Source organism: Eretmochelys imbricata, chromosome 16 (assembly GCF_965152235.1).
Source record: "Eretmochelys imbricata isolate rEreImb1 chromosome 16, rEreImb1.hap1, whole genome shotgun sequence".
Taxonomy (NCBI): Eukaryota; Metazoa; Chordata; order Testudines; family Cheloniidae; genus Eretmochelys; species Eretmochelys imbricata.
Window position 1 is genome coordinate 13,668,306 of NC_135587.1, and position 19,331 is coordinate 13,687,636.

Consider the following 19,331-nt stretch of genomic DNA (forward strand, 5'->3'; position numbering starts at 1 on the left):
ATAACAAACTGGGAAAAGGTGCCTCAGGGGCAAAGACCCCCTGCCTGCCTTGTGCTGGGGACCATAAAGACTAATGATCAGCCATGTCAGCAGAAGCAGCAGGGAGAGCCTGCGAATGACCTATGCTCTTAACAAGGAGCAGATTCTGTTCCAGCAGCAAGGTTTCAGTGCCTCCCCCCATCTTTAACAAAAGAATAACTAATTGCCATCTGGTTACAGTGCATCCTGTTGAACATTATGTTCAGCTACTTACCAGTCACATGGGGAGAGTACAGTGATGCTGTACACTTGACCTTTGAAGACCCAACAGTGAAGATTCTGTGCTTGTTGCAGACCCCTCTCTAATTATCAGCTTTCCCTGAGTATTGTTAAGATTTCTGAGTACTTTGAGGTCAAGACAGCTAACCTAGCTCTTTACTGTCTGGCTTAGTCCCATCTCCATCAGTCCCGTGCCTCTGAATTGTATCTGATTGTCTCTGAGAGTCAGTGGCTACCCACATCCAGGTATAAATTCCTTGTAAGGTATTTACGTGGCTCCCACTACCAGAGTATCTGAGCTAGGGTAAAAATGTATTTACCCTCACAGCACCCCTTCGGAAGCAGGGCAGTGCTACTATCCCCATTTTACAGAGGGGGAACTGAGGCATGGAGAGATTGTGACTTGTCTGAGGTCAAGCAGGAAGTCAATAGCAGAACAGGGAATTGATTCCAAGTCTCCTGAGACCCAGAGTAGCACCCTAACCACTGCACCATCATTCCTCTGGGGAACTAGTGCTTCTGAGCTGTGTGGCCCTTTGCTTCCAGGTCTACAAACACTGCAGTGCAAGAATCTTCCTTGTGAGACCAGGTGTTTGGTCAACATGTCAAAACACATCTTTTGTTCGGTGCTCAAAGTGAAGCACAAAAATTCTAAAGGCAGAGGGTGGGGTGCTTTGGTGTGCAGAGAGTTAAAACCACAGAAAATTCAATGCAAGTCATGCAGTGCGGGTTAGAGTGGTCTCCCAAATCAGTGATATTTACTGTTTTACTTTCCCTTTCTTTCATCTAAATGGGATTATTGTACATTACCCTCCATTCCTTTCTGCTTCCGTTTGTTTTGTTTTCAGTTCTAACGAACCAGTGAAACACGAGGGGCCAGTGATTGGCTCCTGCTGGGAGCAACTGGCGGGCACTCTGTGCCTGTGAGCACGTGCTCATGCTGAGCTCTGCTGTTGGCTGGGTTTTTCAAATGGTGTATGATTCATTGCCGAGCTGCAGCAAAGGGGACAAGCTTAATTGTAACGGGGCTGCATGATAAGCCAGGACATACTGAACAACTCATCCAGTGTAAATGTTTTACATTCTTTACTGGTTACTGTGGGACTTTAACCATGCAGCCACTGCTGCTGGGATTTCATGTGCTTTATTACGCATGGTCCTTGAAGTTGTGTTTGCTGCTATGTTTGATTTCATGGCAATTGCTGGGAGGTTGGAAAAATATTTTACACTGGGTCCATTTTGTAGCAGTGACAGCAATCTAGGTCTACATTTCTCCCATGGCTCTGCTGGTCAGTATCTGCCATCATTGGCTCTTTTGGTAATATTTTAAGGCACGTATTGTTGTTTCCTGTGTTCTGTTCAGTGTCTCAGTCACATTTTGGCCAGCAAAGAGCTTTGTGAGCCAAGCCCTCATACTGATTTCAGATACCCCGATGAACTCAATGGGACTTTATTTTGCCTAGACACAACTATGTTGTTCGTGTATGCTTTCAAAAGTATCTCTCAAGCTAAAGTTAGCTCATCATAGTAAACTGGCTGCAAAAGCCAGAGGGACATCTTACACCACTGGGTCTTCTGCTTCTTCTATTTAGCTATGTTGCTACACACAGTCCTCTTCTTACTAGGTTCACATGAAGCAATGATGTCTTCCCTTGAGTTGTAAATGAGAACATATGCCACCACCATAGAGATCTCTCTACAACTCTTACTGGAGCTAGATACTATACTAAGAATCAACCCACATTACTTCACCCATTCTGCCACAGAAAATGAAGTGTGAAGTGTTTGTCTCCTGCCTGCTTGCATTTGCAATGTACGTGATGATGCATCCGCCACTGCCCGGTGGCTGAGATGATGAACTTGTGACAGAAATAGGATCCCATGGGGACATATTGTTCGTACTCTGCTTTGAACTCTTTCTTCAAGGTTAATGCTCAGTTTCTGTTCCAATAGCCCATCACTATAGCACTGAAATGGCTCACATCGGGAGGCCAGGAAACAGAAAATGTCACATTTTTCACATTTAACATCCAGCTGACCCAGCGAGTGGCTTCCTCAGTTTTCTCAGTCTTGCCAGCCTGTTAAGTTCTTTTCATAAAGACTTCCCATAATGTAAATTGGCGCTCTATGGTGGGCATCCATTTTGACATGGAAGGCTGTGTACCCAGCCCTTAGGAAATATTCTAAAATGGCCTTGCTTTCAACAGTGTCAATAGCTTTGTTTATTGCAGGTGCCTATAATGTTGTGTGGGACACACTTTAATTAGCCTCTGAATTTCATATGCCTTTTCACCTGCGGGAGAGGCTCTGAAATCACTAGGTTTTCAAGAAAACGGAGAAACATTTGACTTTTTACCTTTTACGGTAGCTTTCAGCCTACATGCCTTTTCATTTAAGTTGCTTGGTCATTCTACCCTGTGCTAGAAGACCAGCCTTTGTGTTTATGGCCTTGTGTCCAGGGTCAGAAAATAACTAATAGTTATCAACTATGTATTTGTACCTGGGTCTGATTGAAAAGAGAATTGATCCATTGACTGTGCCACCTAGTGGTCAGATATTTTCACGCCTTTACCTTCTCCACCACTGTGTTCCTGTGTTGAACAGTTCAGGCTTTTTCTTAATTTGCCATTAGAATAAACACGGCTTCACCTTTCTATGTGTCATAGTATGGGTGTTGGGTTTTTCTTTCTGATATGCGTCCTAGTGCAGTAGAATTCCTTCAATTACGTTCCTTGATCTAGGTTATGGCTGGGAGCATTTTAAAATACTTGCTGAAGAGAATGCTGGCTCTTGTGAGAGATGCTAGTTCAACAGCCTGGAAACAACATCAAACTTGAGTTCCAGGATTTCTTCTGAGTCCAGCTGTGGCTTGTTGTTGTATTATTATTTATCTGTTTGTTTGTATTGCAGTCCTTCATTAGAACCCTGGTCAAAACCAGGGCCCCACTGTGTGAAGCTCCGTACAAACCCAGAACAAAAAGATGATCCAAAGAGCTTACAATACAAGCATTCATTCCATAGCCTGCTTTATCATGATCATTGAGAATGCAAGTTCCTAAAGTCATGTGACTGAGCTTGACCCCCCCGCATCCCTAGTAAAATGATACTTTTACAATCAGTTTGTGTTTCCTCCTGTCTTCCATGGAGCTGCAGGAATGGCTGGCAACATCCTGATTCCAAGGGGGTAGCTGTGCGTCCTGGATGGTAGGCATCGTTTTGGCTTGGCCTGGGTTTGCGTCATGACATGATCACGTCTCAGTCTCCTGGCAAGTCGTTGCTGGACAAATTGCTAAAGATAGCATCTCACTCCAAGCTTAATCACTTCCAATATGCTCTCCACCTTTCCCCAGCTGGCTTCTTAATAACCCACTTTCAATGAGACATCACTCCCAGTTTCAGACCATGATGAACAATTGCACCAACCTGCCAAGTGAGTGAGAACGTAGGGAAGAGCATGTGTGTTTGACCTCTGGCCCTGCCTAGAGATTGGCCTAACTGAGTGTAATCCAAGGTCAGATGTTCGCATACAGGCCCATCCTACACCTCAGGAAGGAGCTCCTGTGGCAGCTACTCTCCTTGCATTTAAAAGAATATAGCCCATGGAGGCATTCAGGATAATCAGCAGAAGTCAGTGGAGAGACCTCTGTAGTGTTAGACATCTCTGAATAGCCACAGTACTGAGTCTCATACACAGGCATAACAAGGGCTCTTCTTCCTTACTACATGGCACGGCTCTTTTTTCCCCTTTCTTCCCCCTGGATGTGACTCCATGGAGGATGATTACTTTTGGCTCCTGTGGAAGTTGCATAATCTGTAAGCCGACTGCACTGACTGTGATTTGTAACCGGGTGGTATCACTTGATGCTCTCTCAGTGAGCAAAAGTAAACTGAACTGTAAAGAGTGAGAGATTGTAGATATCTGCCATCACTTGCTGGAGACAGACACCAAAGTGGACTGAGAGAAGGTATACTGCAGGAGCAGAGCCCACCTGCCTTTCCTCTGCTGGGAATGAAGGGTTTGAAACACTGACAGGTGATTTGAAAATGCCCCATGCCATCAAAGTGGAATTTACAGGGGTGGAAAAACCTAGTGATTTTTTCCCTGACATTTCAGTAGAACGTTTTAAAAAAGAAAAGAAAAGTGTGTGTGGTGGGGGAGGGCGGGCTAATAAATGTAAGTCTTGTGAATAAAATAGTGACTCTTCCCTCCCCCACACACTTTGAAATTTATTCTGGGTGTTGCTGTGAGTTAACCCTGACATGGATCCTGAGAAGGCAGTGTTGCCCAAATAACCCTCTTCAAACTCACCTGACAATACCAGCCTAAACATTTGGGGAGACTGCCTTTGAGTTAATAATACTTCCAAAGTTCATAGTGTTTGGCATCTGCAGATGTGACTGTGCTTCACAAAGGTGGGAAATATGGGGGCTAGCTGGGGAAACTGAAGCAGAGTAGTTAAGTGACTATTGCCCAGGTTTGCATAACAAGGCAGCGGCAGAGCTAGGAACAGAACTCAGGTCTCCTGGCTCTCAGTTCACTGGTGCATGCTGCCTCCTTAACATGTTCCTGAATACTGTCAAGATGGTCCTGGAGCTTCTGAAGTTCATATCTGGATCTGAACTGCGTGTCTTGCCTCTGTTCTCATAATGGATCAAACCAAAACCCCAGATCTTGAACTTTAAATTTTTATCCAAACTTTGCAGTTTGTGCTCATCTCTGAACATCAGTACGTCTAAAAAGTCCTATCTAAACATGCTGCTATGGAGACATTCATTCATGTCGGGTGGGATGAGGACAAAGGACTAAAGAAAGCTCTTGTCGAGCTGCATTGGGATTGTCCACTGCTCTCTTTGTGAACCCCATCTCAAAGTGCAGAATTTCCGGAATGGGCCAGTTCATTTTTTGTTCCTCCTCTCTTTACTGGCTTAGGAAATCCCCATTTTTTTAAATTCTCTCCCAGCACCCTACGGCTTCCTTTTCCATATGTTTCAGCTCTGTGGACCACCAGGCATGTGTGTGAGAGATCAGAGAGTCTCAAATTCACAAAACAGTTTTAAGCTCCATAGAGGCATCTAACACCACATTAGGGATCTGTCCAAGGAACTCAGTTAGAATGGTCTGACACCGACTGGCAAGACTTGCTCAGCAACTGCCTCTCAATAGCAGCCAAGGCTCTGTCTATAACCATACAAGCTGGAAAGTAGCTTTCATTCACACCACAGATGCCAGCTATTGGCAGGTTGTGAAGCGGTTCAACATGAGATGAATCCCTTCAGTTATGCGTTCTGAAAAAAGACACAGTATCGAAGCTTGCCAGGATGAGAGACAAGGTGGTTTGCTGCTCCAACAGCCCTGCAATAAGAGAGAAAATAGAGTGTTCCATTTAAAGCAAACCCACTAGAAAATGTTCCTTGTGTTTCTAAAGCTTTTACTGAGTTGGGAGGGTCTATTTTACTCAGAAATCGTGAACAGCATCTCAATAATTTTTAGTTTATACCTTTATGCTGTAGCCATTTTCTTCTTCATAATTAAAAGCAGTTCTGTTTGTTTCTTTATCATCCCAAATGATGTTCATTCCCAAAGATCTTGTGTCTGGGTTCGTTTTTCAAGAAGGTTTCTTATTAGTGTGACAAATCTACGGTTCTGTTAACCCGTCCAATTGCATCTGCTCCAGCTTTTATTCTCTATAAATATCCCAACCATGCTGCTCCTAGAATGGCAACATTAGTCAGACAGGGCTCCAAGCAGCTGCTGACTTTTTAATCCTAACTAACCCAGAGCCATGTCTACACAATATGATGGTTAAAATGCTGGTGGCCACCAGAGTCTTGTCTATGCTGGCTCTTCCCCCACTGATATCCCTGGCAGAATTGTGCTGACAGAAGCAAAGTCGGGAAACGTTAGCAACATAAAACCCTCCATAAACTAGGCCTTGCTGTCGAATGCTGTTGGCTGAGTCAGTAATTTGTTCCTGGTATTGTGTTTTGTGGCTCTTTTAGGTGCTAGCATTAAAGTTCCAACTGTCTCATAAAGCAGAAACAGCTGGTTGAATTAGGGACTCCTATGTCTGGGAGCACCGCTACCCTCTGTAGTAGCCAATAAGAACTACTGAACAGCGTACAAAGGACACTGGGCTAATTCCACTAGCAAGGAAAATCAAATACATTGTTTACTCTCTGTGGAAATAAAGCAGAAAATTAATTGCACTCTTCTGTTCTCCTCAGGGTCTGATGGGTTTCATCGGTCCAGTTGGGGAACCTGGAATAGTGGGAGAGAAGGTAGGAATGGTTTGCAAACAAATTGGCTATTATATTTTGGGAGGAGAGTGAAGGGAGTATGTGAAATTATTAATGTTAACAGTGTAGATTTCTTAACTCAGAATGCCATTAAGAATGTTGCAATTCTAAGATGTGATGAGTTAGCCTTGTGCCAGTCAGAAACTTATGTTCTACTTCACTTTAGGGACTGCCACTTGTTCCTCCTTTAAAGGAACAGTCACAAATTTTTTGAACATAGGAATTATTGCCGGGCAGGAGAGGAGTTTCGCGCATTCATTCATAGCCTTGTGAGAAGCCCATAAATAACATTCCCAACTCTCTTTCCTCTGGCAAACGTTGCCTCCCCTCCCAAGACTGTGACTCAAAGAGAGGTTGAGCTCACCTCATTAGTGCATCAGCATCACTGATCATGTCACCGCATCTCTGAGAACGTGAGGCCCAGTCCTTCATTCTGTATCTCTGACAAAGCAGAAGCAAATGGGAGTGCAGCTTGCAACCTGATCCCTGCATTGCATATCCCTGTGCCCATGCAGAGTTCCCCATGAATGCCATAGGATCTGGGCCTGAGCAAGGCCTTCAGGATTTGTTAGTAAATCTCCGATGCAAAGGGAGCACAGTACTGTAGATATGGAACTAAGCAGACGCCAGTCTTAATACCATTTACATTAATTAGCTATAGAACATGGATGATGTATAAACAGTAGACAGAGTTCAGGTTCTCTTTGTTGTCAGCAAGACCATCTTATTGCACAGCACACTCTAAAAATGCTAACACCTCTAGCATGCTAGAGGTCCAGCCGTAAGGTTAATGCAAATATAAAATGGTACATTATACTGCACCCTCACCCCTTTCATGATTGCTCCTTAGACTTTTGTCCTCTGGGACAAAGTCGTGGTGGCAGGACATCATTCTGTTTGTTGTGTTGTCTTGGGACAAACTTTATTGCTTATATTACACTAAAACCTAGAGACTCCACTGTGGTAGATGATGTACATTCACATAGTGTATGAGACAATCCTAGCCTAAAAATAGCTTACAGTTGAAATGGACATGGTAGACAAAGGGTGGAAGAAAATTACTTGTTGCTAACTTAATTTTATACAAAGGGAACGGATGCACAGATTAAGTGACTTGCCCAAGGTTACACAGAAAGTCTGTGGAAGAGCCAGAAATTGAACCCAGGTCTGCTGAGTTCGAGTGGAGTGTCTTAATTTCAAAACCAGCCTTCACGATGGAATTTAGCATTTGTAATAAGATGCTACATCAGTGTCAGGACAAACTCAGGCTGTCTTATGAAAATCTGCATTAGGAAATCCTTGGTGCAGCTGAAATTTGTACCAGATCTTTTCTTCTCCCCCAAGGCAAATTTACTGATAACAAAAAGTGACTATCATCACATCAAAGCCTTGGCCATAATTCCAGCTGGCATTCCATTTTAGCGCTTACTGTGTTACTGTGCACTAAATGAAGTGGGAAGTATGCTTTCATTTGACACAGCTGTGTCGGCGATCTCCATCCAGAAAGTTGCAAAATGTAATGCTGAAGCAAATGGAATCAAACTACTGTCAGAGAACAATGTAGCTAACAGGTCTTTAATAAACTCCATACACTGAGAAAGAAAGCTTGCCATTATCAATTGATTCACAAGGTCCAGCTAATGACAAGAGCCTCTTTGGATTTGTGTTTAATAGATATTTAGAATCCAGGAGACATTTTCCCAATACAGTCTAACTACTGGAAGGAAGGTCAGATTTTGGGTGTAATCTACTACATGGCAGTATGTTTGTAACTCCTTCTCATCCCCCTGACCCCAGTAGTGTGCACACATACACTGTGAATTTAGGTGTGTGTTACCAATTGAGGATCATAGTCACTGCATGTGTTGCCAATCCATCCAGGCAGGAGTAATCATAAACCTATTGTTAGAACTGTGGATCGAACATCACTTCACCATAGATTCAGGCAGAAGTACAGTGATGCAATATTGATAAAGAGTTATAACTCACCTATAAGACTCCTGGCCTTCTGTATCTCCAGCTATCATGATATGGAGAAGCCAAGGATATATTGAACAGAGGTGACACGTCTCTATGTGGTAGCATAAACCTCTAAGGCCAAGATTTTCATAAATGACTAGTGATTTTTGGAGTCCTCAATTTTTGGTGCTGTCTTGAGACTCCTTTTTTAAACAAAAACAAAAAGCCTGGTTTTAGAGGGCAGAGGCTCAGCCCCTTCTGACCATAAGACCCCTTTAAGGTTTCTCAAGTTGGACTCTGCAAAGCATAGGCACCCAACATTATTATTTATTATTTGTCCTTTGGTGGTTCATGAACCAGAAACCCCTGGTGCTAGGTGCTGTACAAACAATGAACAAAAAGATGGGCCCTGCCCCAAAACGCTTGCAATCTATTTTTGAAAATCTTGGACTTAATTTCCAAACATGTTCTCAACATTAATAGTGACACCTATTCAGAATCCCCACCAAAGCTCCACAGCCTTCAGGCCCACGCTGCTCCAAATGCAGCAATATGCAGCGCGGGTGAGACTCCTGAAGGGTTAGCAGTTCAGATGGGGAGGTATGGATATACCTTTCTGGGTTCTGTTCCCAGCTCTGGTATGGACTATTATGGGACCTTGAGTGAGTCATTTGCATTTCCTGTGCCTCAACTTCCCCATATTTTCAATGGAGATAATGAAAACCCACCTCTCGGGGGTGCTGAGAATTGATGAAACTGCTGTATTATGCTTTGAGATGCTACAGACACGTGGCCAATTGTGAATTTCTTACTGTAATTTTTTTTGTGGGATATCAGCGGCTGTAACCTGGTGGCCTCTTCGCACTAAACAGTCATTTTCAGCTGACAAACCAGGGGCCACTGTCAGTCCACTCACTGCTACAGTGTCAGAAGGGAGTAGCTGTCAAGCTCAGCACTATTCACCGGCTGTTGCAACTTCAAGGCAGCAGGAGCAGTTGAGACTATCTGGATGCTTCATGATTTTTCAACCACAATATTGTCCCACCCATTAGCTCATAATGCTCATTAACAAAATTACTTGCTGTGCTTTGTGTGCCATTGTCTTTCTTAGGGTGACCGAGGCACAATCGGAGCACCGGGCCCACCAGGAGTCAAGGGGTCGATGGTAAGGAGTAAGTCTGCATTCTTTCGCTCACTCTCTGACTAACGGCCTCCTCGTCTCCATGGGAAATTACAGCTCCTGCCAGTCTGTCGGGTAAATGCGGATAGCTCCACTTTTTTCCTGCCTGCGTGGAGGTGGGATGGGCATTTGACTAACTTGATATCAAACTATAAACATTCCCACCTATCCACCTTAGCAGGATTATCCACACTGGCCACTCTGTTTACACCTCGGTCCACTCCCTCTTTGAAAGCGTGAGAGACCAGTGGTGCTTTGCAGCATGTCCTGTAGGTCAGCAAATGTGGGGTCTGTTTCATGAGGGAAAGATAACTCTTAACTACTAGTATGCTGCAATATCTGAAGTGTTGCTTGTCTGCCGCATCCTGTCTGATGGAAAGGTGTAGTCTAGTGGTCTGAGCGCCAGGAACTCCTGGATTCTTGTCTCGCCTCTGACGCTAGCTCCGTTGGTGCCCTGGGCCAAGACTTTAAGAGCCAGAAGTTCATACCTGCTCGGTCCCCAATAGTCTGAGCTCTTTTGAAAATCTGACTCCAATTGCAGGTGCTGAGCCCTTGAAAACCTAGACCTCGGATCTTTTACCCTAGCAGAACTTGCTTGAGCTGGCAAGTGACTGATGCTGCCCTAGCTTCTATCACCCCCTGCTCTTCCCACTGAAAAAGGAAGTAGGTGAAGATTTCCAGGGAATGCACGCCATGTGTCTTCATCTTCCTTTGTCTTTTAGGGGCATCCTGGAACGCCTGGAGGAATTGGTTTCTCAGGAGCTCCTGGACCACCAGTAAGTAAAGCCTAATCATCTTGTAACAACTGGGAAAGAGAGTCAGTGTCTTATATACCTGGTGCCATGGGCCAGACCCAAGGCAGTCCTCTTCCAGTTGGCACTGGGTTTGAATGGTAATTTGTGAATGAGAGAACCTGATGAAGACATGGTACATGGGGGATACAGAGGGTTGGCATGGAAAGCAATTCTAAAATGGGCCAATACTTATGAGATGGCGAGGAGATGAGACAAAGGAGAGCTCTGAGCTGGTGCAAGAGTCCCACACCCCCACAGAGCAGCTTTCAGGACCAGGGCCTTTGTAAGTGTACATATAGTCTGAGGGACTGGTGCTGAGTAGTGCATTGCAGGAGCCATTCCCCCTTGCTCTGTTGGGCCCTGATTCAGCAAACTTGTGGAAGGAGGTTTTCTGAAGCTCTCAGAAGCATCCCACAGTCTCGCTGAGAGAGATGGTGCCAAATGGCTTATTTGGACTCTTGCTGGCAAGCATCTGCCTTCAGCTCTTAATGGGGAATGTGGTCAGGAAAAATGCAAGGCTTGGCGAAGTGCCCAGTGTTTGCTTGTTTTCTTATCATGGTGAACTCATCTGGCATTCGTTTAGCATGTCTCCAAGGCTCACAGGTATCCGAAAACCAGCTCACCCAATAAGGCAGCAAAGCAGTGTGCGTTTAGCAGCTGTGATTGTTGCATTAACCTGGCTGTCAGTGACCATGTTGCAAGTGTTCACATAGCGACCATCAGAGTTTGCTGCAGAGTCACCTCTACTAGAGGCTCTGGCTCATAAGTCCCCTGAGGTTTGGAGGAGGATTTAAACATCCTTGGAAGGCAACAGAGGCTCTGGATCCCCGTGGGTCCTAACTTTTGCCGCTCGTTGTTGTCTAATGCAATGGGCCGAAATCCTGCATCCAACCCCTGAGCATTTAAATAGGACTGTGCTCATTTGTTAAAGGCATTATTCAAGGGATCCCTCTGTGCCCTCTCGGCTGTGGGTTCCAGGCAAGGCAGGGAGCTCTCCTGCTGCTGCTTGGGAGCCCTGTGCTGGAATAGGGACTTGTGCAATATACAAAGCAGCTGGCCCCAGTTGGGCCCTTTATCTGGAAGAGCAACTCTGGTAAACCAACAGCTAAAAGAGGAGCAAGGGATTGGCACGAGGGTGGATTTTATTCTGGGGTAAGTCTCATGCGGTTGGCCAGTGCCAGTGCTGGGCCAAAGGCAGAACTGCCACGGCTGGAAGGAAGGCTGTAGCTGGCTGGAAGGAGCAAGGAGGAAGTTGTAGGGGAAGGAGAGGAGCACAGAAACAGATTTCCCACTATGTATGTGAATTTTCACTAGCTGGTTAACTGATTTGTGCTGGGAGTCAGATTTCTGAGGTGAAATGCCCAGTCAATGACAAGGGTTTATCTTCTGGAGGTTTACGACAGCCCTGCCCCATCCAAGAGAGTTCACAGATCCTGCTGGTCACTCTCCCTGCCAGATGCAGACAGCTGCTGCCTGGTCTCCAGCCATTTAAGATTCTCTGAGGTAGCATGATATGGAAGTAGTGTGTGCCTAGGACTGAAATTAAAGAGCTGCCCCCAGGTTATCAGAAAGATCGACCTGTTGCACTGAGGGTAGGGCCTGGGAAATCCTGGTAAACTGGAAGGTTTCAGAATAGCAGCCGTGTTAGTCTGTATTCGCAAAAAGAAAAGGAGTACTTGTGGCACCTTAAAGACTAACCAATTTATTTGAGCATAAGCTTTCGTGAGCTACAGCTCACTTCATCTGATGCATAAAAGTGGAAAATGCAGTGAGGATGTTTTTATACACACAGACCATGAAAAAATGGGTGTTTATAACTTCAAAAGGTTTTCTCCCCCCACCCCACTCTCCTGCTGGTAATAGCTTATCTAAAGTGATCACTCTCCTTACAATGCGTATGATAATCAAGGTGGGCCATTTCCAGCACAAATCCAGGGTTTGTCAAAGAGCTGCCAATTGCGGAAGGATCCAATGGTGCTGCCCTTAGTGACACAGGGTAGCTAGCACCTGACATCACAAGTAGCACCATGGAGGAAGCCAATGGGGCAGCTTGCAGAGTAAGATGCTACTCAGTGTAAAGGCAGCACAGTCTTGCCCGCTGGAAGCAGCATGCATCTCCGGAGTCCTTGGCGCGAGATTTGCTGCATTGGCGCATCCTGAGGCTGCATTTGCTGCGTTGGTGTAGCTCTATAACCTCCTCCAATAACTTGTTTTCCTTCTGGAAAATAACCAGCAGATTCCTCCAGATGAAATGTTTTCTCCAAACGGGCGTTTTTGTTTTTTTAAATTGAAGTCCTATTTAGGTAAGCCAATTTCCCAGCAAGGCCAGGAAATAAAATCAAATTATCTCCTCATATTAAATCCATATTTATTAAGGCCACTGCTGTAGCTCATTTCACCTCCAAACAGTCCTTTATTATTTACTCTTTAAGCAAAACCCATGGCATTTATTTATTTATTTATTTCATTGTTTGTTCTCAGCAGCAAAAATCTCCAAAGGCCAAAGCAGCTCACTGAGCCTCAGCAGAACTGGTGATAGGCTAACCCTACAAGGGGTCAGTTACGGAGGTGTAACTAACAGATAGGAAACTGTCCTCAATTGCAACCCATCCAGGCTTGTAAATTCCCCACTACTCCCACCATCCCCCACTTCTGGTTCTTCTCATGCGTTAATACAGAGGCTCAGTAATAATTTACAAAGTTAGGTTAGTTCAATGTCCCCCATTTCCCTGAAAAGATTTAGTTCTTTGGAATTTTAAGTGGGAAACTCATTATTCCATAGAATTTTACTCCCTGCAAATGATTTTTAATGGTTTTGTTTTTCCTACGTTGTTTGGGATGGGGTAGGACTTTACAAATCCCAACAGAGTACATCATTTTAATGGTTGGCAATAATCAGAAAAGGGACCCCATAAAATATGCAGCTGACATACCTGCTCCTTGTGTGTCACAGTCATCTTCTCATCCAGCAGCTACTCTTTTGTTGTTGTTGTTTGGTTGGTTCCTGTGTGTTTTTATTTTGTCTTCAATTTGTTTCCTCTCAAATTCTTTTCTTGTTGTAGGGCTCTGCTGGAGTCCGGGGACCCCCAGGTATAAGGGGAGCAAAAGGCCGTCGGGTAAGCTGTTACTAACTTAGTAACGATTCTTACAACTCTCCTCTCTGACCTTTTGACATAGAGATTTAGGTGGCTAGTTCCTTGGAATAAAGATAACTAAGGGCTGGAGATGGGATCAGGATGGTGGGATGTTGCTCTTGCTGGTGAGTTACTGAGTGTCGAAGAGGAAAGCTGCTGTTGTGTCAGTGAGATCAGTTTCTTAAAGAAGTGAATGCAGGTAAAATATATAAAGGGCTCTGTTTGCCTAGAGGTCAGTGTCTTGGCATGGCATTTCCGAGGAAGCCAAGAACCTAAAATGTGCTCATCATGTTTTCCTGCTAGATACATAGGGATGATGGGCACAGCTGGTGAAGATGATGGGTACAGTCCAGTGATGCAGGATTTCAGCAAGGGATAAAAGCTGTAGCTAAAAGACCAGAGACACTGCCTTCATTTTCCTGGGGGCTGCGGGAGGATGAGCTGAGAGGGGCCGTGTGTAGTGATTTAACTGAAGGATGATAAAGATTGTTTCAGTTTGCTATCATGACTGCAGGCACTTAACTCCAGCTATGAAATTAGTTGCCACAAAATATTACCAAAGTACAGAGCACCAGCAAGGCTGAAAAATAGAGACTCGGGCAGAGTAACAATAAGGCAAGTGCATCTCATGCTTTCCAGGTTCCTTCCATTTTAGTCTCACTTGGTTTAGTCTCACTTGTTAGCTAGGTTCTGCAGTGGTGGTGAGGAAGATGCATTTGGAGTCATGCTCTAATTAGAGTAAAAATTCTTTGGGGCAGGATCTATGACTTACCATGTTCTTGGACACAGCCTAGCACAACTGGGTCCCAATTCATATCAGGGCCTTTACATGTTACCACAATACAAAGGGAGACATGAATTCCTATGCTCACTTTGGATAGCCGTTACCTGGGAGTTGAAACTGGCTAGTGATATTAAATAGCATCACTTGTTATAGCAGAAATACGTATTACGTAGCATAAATATTTCTGCAAGCTCCATATGCCAGTTAGGAAATTAGAACTTGTTCTTCCTGCTCATGTTGAATGAAAGCCAGTTCAGACTTAGATTGATTTTCCTCGTCCAGTTGATGTGTCCAAAGCATTAGCGGTGAGTGGTTTTTGTTGAGGACCCAAAGAGCACAATACATCACGTCACTGTAAGTCTTCCTTCCAAGGATTGTAAAAGGTTTGTTTTCATATATTTCAATCTAGGTCTGGAGTAACCCTAAATTCCACTCTCTCTCCCTCGCCACAGCCTATAGCAACGCCTGCCTGGAGAATGTAGGACAGCAAGCACTCGTGTGCATTTCCCTATGCCATAGCTAATCTGTTCTGCAGGCAGCTGGGATGGGGTAGAATGAAATGGGATCACCTGATTAGAAAGTTTTATAACCACAGGGCTATAGTCACCTTGAATTGTTTTAAGTTTTAAAAGCACTGCTAGGAGGACATAAAATAATGTCCCACTCAGAAGATATGTCATGGTGTTTAATTTTTTGTCTTTGGCTGGGAAAACTAGCTTCCTTGTCCCCCACCCTTGTATTAAGGGAAGCCCTAGTGTTGTAATTCCTGCACTCCTCCTCTCTGAAGAGTTGTCTCGGGAGCTCAGGAGTCTCTGTGTTACGTGGTGTGAATTAACGGAATTGGTCAGTGAATCCGTGAGCATGACTAATGAGGAACTGAAGACATGGATTCCAAGGAAGGTTGTGAATGAATCTGGGAGTTGCCTCAACGAAAGACTACAGAGTAGATCTGAATGAACAATGACATGTGAATGACCCCCCACCCTGCCGCTTGCACAGGCTCCACAGATATTCCTTGGAGAATATCAAACAGTCTCGTTGGGGTGTAAGCCTTCAGTGCCCTGATTCATATAAGGGCAGAAAAGGGATCCAAGTGACTGCCTCTCTCTCTCAGCTTCCAATTCTGGAACGCCAACCCCATTCCGTGGAGCCAAGTCAGTTCTTTCAACAGCCAGCTGTGTGCGACTGTGCTACTTGGCTCCTTGTTTGCATGAGGCTCAGACTTGCACAGGATCTTGTTATAGTTCTTACATTCTAGCTAGACTAGATGAATCAGGCTACTGGGAGAGCAAACCACCAGCTTTTAGCTCCTCTGCTGCCCTGATGCTGTCAGAGCTGATTAATAGAATATTTATCATCTTGCAGAGTGAAACACCATTTTTAAGCAAGTGGAACTAGAGTGGCTAATGGTTCATTTACTGTATAAAATGTCCAGTGAGAGGTTTTTCCTGCTGTGGAGGAAGAGATGGATTCTAGAATGGATTCAGCTTTTAAAAGGGCTGGACTTGCTTTGGGGATAAGCTATGGAGTCGATGAGGCCTTGTCTTCAGGCCCAAGCGACTGCGTTAATATATTAAATAAGAACATAAGAATGGCTACTGATGTCTAAGAATGATTGTCTCGGAAGAAAGACCAAGGGCAGGAAACCATTGCTCTATTAGAGTGGGGACGACCCCTTTCTAGAGGTGAAACTAACCCTAGTGGTGCTAGAGGCCACATTGCTGGAGCTAGACAAGGAGAAAGCAAGAGAGTCTCAGTCTCTCCGGTGCGATACAACAGGAAGCCAGTTAACTTCTGTAAATCATTAGCACTAGTGCGCTCCCATCCCAGAATGACGTACCGTATGTTATAGAAATTTCGTTCGGCATCACTGGGCCAGATTTCCTCTCCAGATTTCCAACCCAGCAGCCCCCAGACCAGTTGTTTTCTCCTTTACGTTCCTGCATTCGGTAATTCCACTCATGCCTGAGGAAACCCAGACTTCAGACCACATCAAAGTACCAAGGACTAACAATGACAAAAGTCACTCTAGACCAGGGAGTGGTGGTGGAGGGAGATGGGGAGGTAGTGTCAAGTGAAGAAGCTGTGTTAATGTCTTGATCTCTAGTACAGCTCCTTGTAGTAGTACTTCTGTATCAGCGAGATTATTAGTGTGCTGCATTTGAAGCCAGTGTCTGCTGGTGCTCTGCAGCTAATTTAACTACTCTCACTCTTCACTGATCTTTCCTTTCAAACCAGTTCTTTAATAGTATATAGGTTGTTATATTTCTTTTATGGACAATACCTAAATAATCTGATAGAGATTAAATCAATGGGATTCTAAAAAGTTGTCATTCTATAGGACTTTACCACAAGGGCTGCTTGTTCTCACAGCTCTCTTGTCTTTGAAATTTTCTGCTTTGCACATGTCTGCCTCTGTCTCTCAATTGCCTCATATTCCTTATTTGCGTAGTTTCCTTGCCATTCATGCTCTTTGTTTCTTTTAGTTTTTGAGGACTGGGAAATGATCCCCCGAATGGAATTTCAAACACTGCCCTTCGCAGCATGCTCCATATTACAATTCACAGCAGAGATGTAATTTAATTCAGAATGGAAACATTAATGCAAAACTCTGCCAGATGTTTGTGGATTGCACTGATCCGTGTTTGGATACCTCGTTAAAGTAATTGCACTTTTGAAGACAACATAAGTAGCAAATATGGTTTGGATTGTAAAGAACAATGGAGACTTTTGGGATCTGTATTTAAGTTGTTATAGCTATTGTGCTGTTGACATAAAAATACTGATTGTCAAAAAGAGAACCTTTAAAAATCATAACTTTCCTCTTCTTAGTATGAGAGCGGACTATTGTTCCCTCCAGTTTACTTTTAGCCATCAAATCGATGTTGTACAAGCCTCCACAAATTCAATTTTTCTCTCTTCTCTTCCTTATGGCCCCAATTCAGAAAAACACACAAATACATGCTGACCTTTAGAATGTGCTTAAGACCATCCCTATAAAGGATAGCACTTACACACACGCTTAAAGTTAAATCAATGGGGATTAAGCACGTTTACAGTTAAGTGTTTAGAGGAATTAGGATTTAAATTTTAGGAAGACTGGGATAGCTGGCTTCTCTTCCCTTAACCCCCCACTCTAGATCAGAAAGCAAGACAAGACTGGTTTTCCATTTAAATATTCAGAAGGGTTACATAGCTGGATTTCCTTGACTGGAGGCAGGCAGGTACTAAGTGGTGAATGGCAGGATGGCTAGTGGATAACCTAGCTGAAGATCTGATGGTTGAGATTGGGATTGTTTCCAGTTGGCTAATGGGGTTCAACTAACTCTCTCGGCCAACATTTCCAAAGTCAGGCACCTAAATAAAAGTACTTGATATGCCAAGATGCCTTAGCACCTACGACCCTGGCTACAGTCGGGGGACCTGCAGGTGACTCACTTAGAAAACTTTAGTGCTGAGCTAAATCTGTCACCTTTTAATAGCTTCTCTTTCTCCAGATCCATGTTGCTCAAAACTTCATCTTCTGAATTGAGGCCTTTACTCTGTGACCTGCAAGGACTAGCGCTTACAGACTGACACTTGCCAAGCTTAAAAAGTGAAGTCAGCCATGCTGGAAATGTCAAAGCAAACATTAAATCAGGAGGAGCCTGCAATGGTTATTTATTTTTCATTGCTCTTCATGCCATCCATGCCACATCCAGGAACCCTACGGGCAATGCCCAGGCTAACAAATCATCAGAGCAGACACCATGCAACAAATTCAAGAGCAAGCTCCGGCTAATCAGCTCCTCACAGCAGGAATGTGCCTGGTTTCATCGCCCTATCCATGAACTCAGCTCAGACCTGGATTGAGAATCTGCACAGGAAACTTAATATCAGTTGAAGCTGTGAAGCTTAATATTAACTGAAGCTGTGACTTTATGGCATGGTCTGTAAACCTCCAGCTGAAATCCATCTGACAAGCCCCTCATCCTGGCCTGTTCTCCCAGCCAAGGTGCCAGTCATCAATTCAGGAATGTTACTCCTTTAACTCAGAGCCATAGTGTGGCTGCCTAGAGGTAACTCAAAAAAGCTGCAGTCTTTAAAAGTCCAGAGGTAGAATTTACAGGGTGTATCTGTGTCTCCCAGCTATGCCAGCCAATGTCAACAAGTCCCCTGCATTAAACAATAAATAGCTAAAACCAACAAAGATCTAGATATGCTGCATGCTTCAGAACTCCTTACTGATACTTGGATAACTAGACCAATCTCTGTCTAACCACATGAACCCTGCAGCTTGTAGCCTTAGTGACTGCAGGAATTTATCAAACCCTGGTCGTTTGCAACATGGTGGTATTTAAACTTAGGTCCTAAAATCATTCCTTTGCTCTTGGGCTTGCAGGGGTGAGTACCTGGCTAGTAGAAGGCAGAAGAGCATCTTACTTTGCTCTCCAGTGACCTTTCAGCTGACTGAAAGACCAGCATTAAAAGATGCTGGAATACGGTATGTTCAACCTTCCTTGGGAAAAGGACAGTCACACCATTTTAAGGCCTCTGAAGTGGCAGCAGCAAGGATTGAAGGAGGATGGGGAAAATCTCCTAAATTTCTCTGCAAAAATGAGAAGTATCTGAACTCCTGTGTACCACCTCTTAGCTGCACTGGGTTATTCCTTTCAGAGTAACAGCTGTGTTAGTCTGTATTCTCAAAAAGAAAAGGAGGACTTGTGGCACCTTAGAGACTAACCAATTTATTTGAGCATGAGCTTTCGTGAGCTACAGCTCACTTCATCGGATGCAAGTGATGAAGTGAGCTGTAGCTCACGAAAGCTCATGCTCAAATAAATTGGTTAGTCTCTAAGGTGCCACAAGTACTCCTTTTCTTTTTGGGTTATTCCTTGTTAATGTCTGAAAGTTTGGTAATTCTCTTTGGAAATGTTCTGCTTTCA

At 44.2% G+C, this 19,331-nt stretch overlaps 1 protein-coding gene across 1 annotated transcript in view; it reads left to right on the forward strand.

The window, feature by feature from the left end:
- COL27A1 (collagen type XXVII alpha 1 chain) overlaps positions 1–19,331 on the forward strand; it is a 244,484-nt gene that overhangs the window by 147,754 nt on the left and 77,399 nt on the right. The window contains exons 25-28 of the mRNA XM_077836249.1: positions 6,484–6,537; positions 9,626–9,679; positions 10,417–10,470; positions 13,551–13,604. Of these exons, the coding sequence (XP_077692375.1) occupies positions 6,484–6,537; positions 9,626–9,679; positions 10,417–10,470; positions 13,551–13,604 (216 nt within the window). The remainder of the gene's footprint in view (positions 1–6,483; positions 6,538–9,625; positions 9,680–10,416; positions 10,471–13,550; positions 13,605–19,331) is intronic.